Source organism: Argopecten irradians, chromosome 7 (genome assembly GCF_041381155.1).
Source record: "Argopecten irradians isolate NY chromosome 7, Ai_NY, whole genome shotgun sequence".
Lineage (NCBI taxonomy): Eukaryota > Metazoa > Mollusca > Bivalvia > Pectinida > Pectinidae > Argopecten > Argopecten irradians.
This window is the reverse complement of record NC_091140.1, coordinates 43,647,124-43,652,461: the sequence shown is the minus strand read 5'-3', so window position 1 is coordinate 43,652,461 and position 5,338 is coordinate 43,647,124. Positions and strand designations below refer to the sequence as shown.

The 5,338-nt window shown below is 35.3% G+C and overlaps 1 protein-coding gene across 1 annotated transcript; it reads right to left on the bottom strand.

Moving 5' to 3' along the window:
• Positions 1–594: 594 nt before the first annotated feature.
• On the bottom strand, positions 595–1,089 carry LOC138327247 (uncharacterized). The gene has a single exon (XM_069273224.1). The coding sequence runs from the start codon at positions 1,087–1,089 to the stop codon at positions 595–597; it is 495 nt and encodes a 164-aa protein (XP_069129325.1).
• Between the last annotated feature and the right edge of the window lie 4,249 nt (positions 1,090–5,338).

Below are 5,338 nucleotides of genomic sequence, written 5' to 3'. Positions count from 1 at the left end.
CAATAGGATTGGGCAACAGGCTAGGCCTACATAAGCCCTCTCCTTATCGCTATTTTAGTGTCATGACTTGAAATGTCAGTAAAAATGACTTGACGTCAGGAATCAGGGGAGTTTTGATAAAATAGCGGCCTCTGCTGGACTCTGAAACACATTTTGGCGTTGAAATTCTTTCAAAAGTATGTTGTTATAATTATCTGATAAACTTATCTAAAATTTGTGCTAAATTTATGAGGTTTTTATGAAACTCGCCAAGGCTCTCTCTCTCTCCCAAAAAAAAAAAAAAAAACACCCCATTCTAAGACTCCTTACATAAAATCTTGTATGAAATGAACACTCAATTATAATCCTATATATATGATATTGTCTAATAAACATACACTATCGTCCCATAACAGTTAACTAAGATACATGTTTTGATTGCCGCCATTATCTGTGTTTGTTGTGCCATTATCTGTGTTTGTTGTGCCATTATCTGTGTTTGTTGTGCCATTATCTGTGTTTGTTGTGCCATTATCTGTGTTTGTTGTGCCATTATCTGTGTTTGTTGTGCCATTATCTGTGTTTGTTGTGCCATTATCTGTGTTTGTTGTGCCATTATCTGTGTTTGTTGTGCCAATTATCTGTGTTTGTGTGTTTGTTTGTGCCATTATCTATGTTTGTTGTGCCATTATCTGTGTTTGTTGTGCCATTATCTATGTTTGTTGTGCCATTATCTGTGTTTGTTGTGCCATTATCTGTGTTTGTTGTGTCATTATCTGTGTTTGTTGTGCCATTATCTGTGTTTGTTGTGCCATTATCTGTGTTTGTTGTGCCATTATCTGTGTTTGTTGTGCCATTATCTGTGTTTGTTGTGCCATTATCTGTGTTTGTTGTGCCATTATCTGTGTTTGTTGTGCCATTATCTGTGTTTGTTGTGCCATTATCTGTGTTTGTTGTGCCATTATCTGTGTTTGTTGTGCCATTATCTGTGTTTGTTGTGCCATTATCTGTGTTTGTTGTGCCATTATCTGTGTTTGTTGTGCCATTATCTGTGTTTGTTGTGCCATTATCTGTGTTTGTTGTGCCATTATCTGTGTTTGTTGTTGCCATTATCTGTGTTTGTTGTGCCATTATCTGTGTTTGTTGTGCCATTATCTGTGTTTGTTGTGCCATTATCTGTGTTTGTTGTGCCATTATCTGTGTTTGTTGTGCCATTATCTATGTGTGTTATGCCATCTAGGCATATCTATCTTGACTCCCTATCACACTTCTGTTGACCTCCGAGTACTCCATGTTTTGACCCTTCATAAGTGTTAGAAATATTATTTTAGAAGTTTATATATAACTATGATCTCACGACAGAAACCGACAGTTTCATAATCACAAAGTCTATACGATGCCATATAAAGAAGCTTCAGAGCTCACCTATAAAAGTAAACTTTTTTCAAACAGGTGTCAACTTCATGAGCATTGAGCCCAGAAACACACAATGGCATCGATAGTATATATGTTCCAATTTATGAATAAAGAAACACCAAAAATCTGGGGTTTTTTTCTTGCCGAATTATCCTAGGAGCACAAAAGTAGTGCAATTTTGTATATTTATCTGTTGCAGTGACACATGCATTGTTTTGCCGTAGTTATGGTGACTGTCAGTGTGTGGTACTGTATAACATTTGGCGAGATTTTATGTCACGATATATATATCCTGGCCTGTCCAGTAATGGTGCACGGTTTTACTAAATTTGAACTTGAATTTGATAATAATTACTCTACTAGTAACGAAAATAAAGATACAACTGAATGTTTATTTATGTTTATATTATTATCATTAATTTGTTTTGTTTGGTGATCTATATGGACATGCTATAAGTTTTCAAAAGGGCAGTGGTGTCTGAGTGGTTATGGTGCCCAGGCATGTTACCTCAAACCCCGCACTTTCTGGCTTTAAAGTTCCAATTCGACGTATAACAGTTGTTAGATTCCGTAAGGCGTTTTTTTTCTCCTGGTACTGCAGATTTCTACAACTCCTAAACTTGGAACGTCCTTAAATGACCATGGCTGTTAACAGGACGTAAAACGAAAACTAGGTCTCGATAAAAGATAGCACTCTGAGTACCCCGACAAAATCTATCGACTTTATAGCCCGTATTTGGTATCTGACTTAAGTGAGCTTTGGGTTCTTTTCAACAGAAATAAATGTAGAATGCACTTTAACCACTAAGCCATCGTGACATTGGCATAACATGGGGGCGGGTGGCGTCGGCATTTTTCTGGATGACTCGCTCACTGTATTGTTTCATTAGAAAACAATATCTGGGATGTGTGTATAGACACTTATATTAGTCATGACTGTCATCCCTTTCCTTGGTTTAGAGACTAGCTTCTGACAATGGTGACGTCATAATTATTGGACTTTGAATCAGCGAAAGTATTGTTATCTTAAACAAACAAAATTATTTCAAGGACAATGAATATTTTATTTTTAAAGTTATAAATGAAGTACAAAAATAGTGTGTTAAATGATGTTCAGATATAATTTAGTGGCAATTATAACTTTGAGCGTGGTTTAGTGAAAAAGTAAATTAAAAAGTTTTTTTTTCTTTCATTAAGCTAACAATGCTTTGTACTCAAATCGAATGTCTTGGCAGGGAACACTTTCCCCTGAATCGACGTCCTGACAAATTATCGTGCAAGTTGGAACAATGTGGATGGTTATGGCACATCAGGTACAAAAACACGTGTACATGTTCCTCTCCCGCTCTATTTAAACATACACGTGCGGAGTAGTTATTAGTAGATGTCTAACGCGCCAGCGGTACCGTATGTCAGACGATTCATACTAGTTTCTCTCCTCAGTATTATGCTGCTTATCGAAATAGGGATTCGCATGAGATCAGGTCTATACGAAATTGACTTTCCTTGCGCTATCTTCTGAAGGGACGTTGAATATAAATTAATTTTATTTGATCATATTTTTATTATGGGGGCTCTATGATATAAACCAACATAGTTCACTGTTGAAGGCTAGAAATTAATATTTTATTTTCTATTTCAATTTTACTTCCCTAACATCATTTTCCAGTGTTTTCTTTACCCCTTTCTGATCGAAGGGTTTCGGTGGTTCGTATAGGGCATTTGTGATAGTATTGTCACGAGAGCTCGACTTACTATGTAAATAATATACTTAAATGTACCGCCGCAATCGACTGCTTAAGTTTAAAAATTACCGTTAATGATACGGAACAGGTTAGGTCATAATGATATGATCATAAAAATGCAAATTGTTTTTTTACCACAATAATAGATTTAAATGATAAAATAATGTCATAGTGAGTATGTCATGCATAACAGAATATCCTTTGACGGCATAGTGAAGGAAAATGAGCAGAACATGGCTCGTTTATGTTTCCGAATATCAGATGAAATACCAATGGAGCATCCTCATGCAGTCGTTATAATCCAACTAAACATGACATGTGCTTGTTTTTATCGATAAATACCGAGGCATAAGCACACAGCGTCTGTTGTGGTGATATGCATCTCGACTCAAAAAGCGGAAGCGAGGAAGGCGGAAGGATTGCACGTTAGAATGTGAGTGCATCGCCTTTACCAAAAATAGTCTCTATCTGGACTAAGAAATCCTAGACGACTGATGGTTGGAGTTATATAGCGGCTACAACAGCCACATCAGCACAAGACGAGTCTGTCTACCTGTGTCGGGCGAATGGTATACAGCAAAAATAGGACAATCTGTCGGATTCAAATTTATTTCACTAAACATTTACATCTGCTCAAGCAATTAAAATTATACTATATTTCAAGGAATGTTTGAAATCAGAAATAATACAATGGCGTCGCCAATTAAAGAAATATAAATTGTATAAAAGTTATCTATCTTTTTTTGGATTGTAATTGACCATACAATATGTAAATTTGGGTTGTGTAACGTAACATATTAAAGCCTTAATGAACCTCATTTAAGCAATTTACCATATTTTACGTATATACCTAGGATATGATTGGTATTTCTAATGACTTTCACAGTCAGTATGCTGTGTTTCTTGATGTGATGCTACTTGATCTCTGTTCTCATTGGTTTTATCAGGATTATTTAACTAACAATGTTCACATTGCCCTCTTTTTAAGCGATGGGTAAGTGTTATGTTTTAATTAACTAATTTTATAGATCAATCATTTATCACACAATACCACAAAACCCCATTCCGTCAACGAAGACAACGTTATTGGTAGGATAACATATGCTAAAACAATTAAAGATGATATTTCTTCTCAATAATTCAGAGAATCTCAATAACTGTCATCCTAGTCAATAAATTTAAAATAATATCCAGAGCAATATGTCGACCGCTGTCAGTTACAGTTTCTCGAAGTTTCTAAGCGGGGCTGTTTACGTTTCACGCAATCAAACAGTTATATATAAACAAAGCGATTTGCATTATCCATTTTGAGATCCCGCAGATCTTAAGCAAATATTTCCCAGTGGCGGTTTCATATGTCATAATTTGGCACGCGCAGGGGCTCTCGAATGATAAAGATTGTTTATCAGTGCAGTTCATATCGATAGCATAATCCAGCAAGTTTCTAAAAATAGATTGGACTGTTGAGTGTATGCATATATGATGCAAGCACATGATGTAAACATTAATTTTGATTTATGATCTCATTTTTCTTGACTCCACCTTTTACCTTTATGAATGCAGAGTTACTGCAATTATATTATACCATATAACTTTATGTTTTCTTTAAGAAGAACACAACATCACATTTCAAGTATAGTAACATGGAATGAAAATATAATTATGATTTAATTTTATCTCGAATCGAATACACAGTTTATCTGGAGATAAATTTCGATTGAAAATGCATTTCACACATACTCAGTATTTTTTTCCACGAGATAACGAGATTTCTTTCAGTTTTGATAGCAACCCCTTTCTACGACTTGTAAAGTTGCAAAAAAGATATATCTCATTTTTTCCATCTCTACAGCAGAGTTTATTACAATTCACGTATAATTATCATAAATGATATTCTATGGACAGAAATACCTAAAATGCTTATTATCAATCGGGAATGTCTTAAAACAATAAATACCGATTATAATGATAACTATGCGAATAATAGGATTTACTATGTTACGTAATCGGATGTTATAGATAAGTGTTTCTGAACGTCTGCAACAAATTAGGCCCATTTTGATAAGTTTCTCGATTGCCAGATAGCAGGTTCTCCCTATAGCCTCCCTTGGTTAGTTACACCAGGTGTACTGCGGTGGTTTAACTTATTACTCCTGTTGTTTGGAGTATCGTCTGCTTCTATAATGGCGCACACTTCT

What these genes read in the sequence shown, in the direction of transcription:
- LOC138327247 (XM_069273224.1), bottom strand. Translation starts at nt 1,089, where the DNA reads ATGGCAACAACAAACACAGATAATGGCACAACAAACACAGATAATGGC.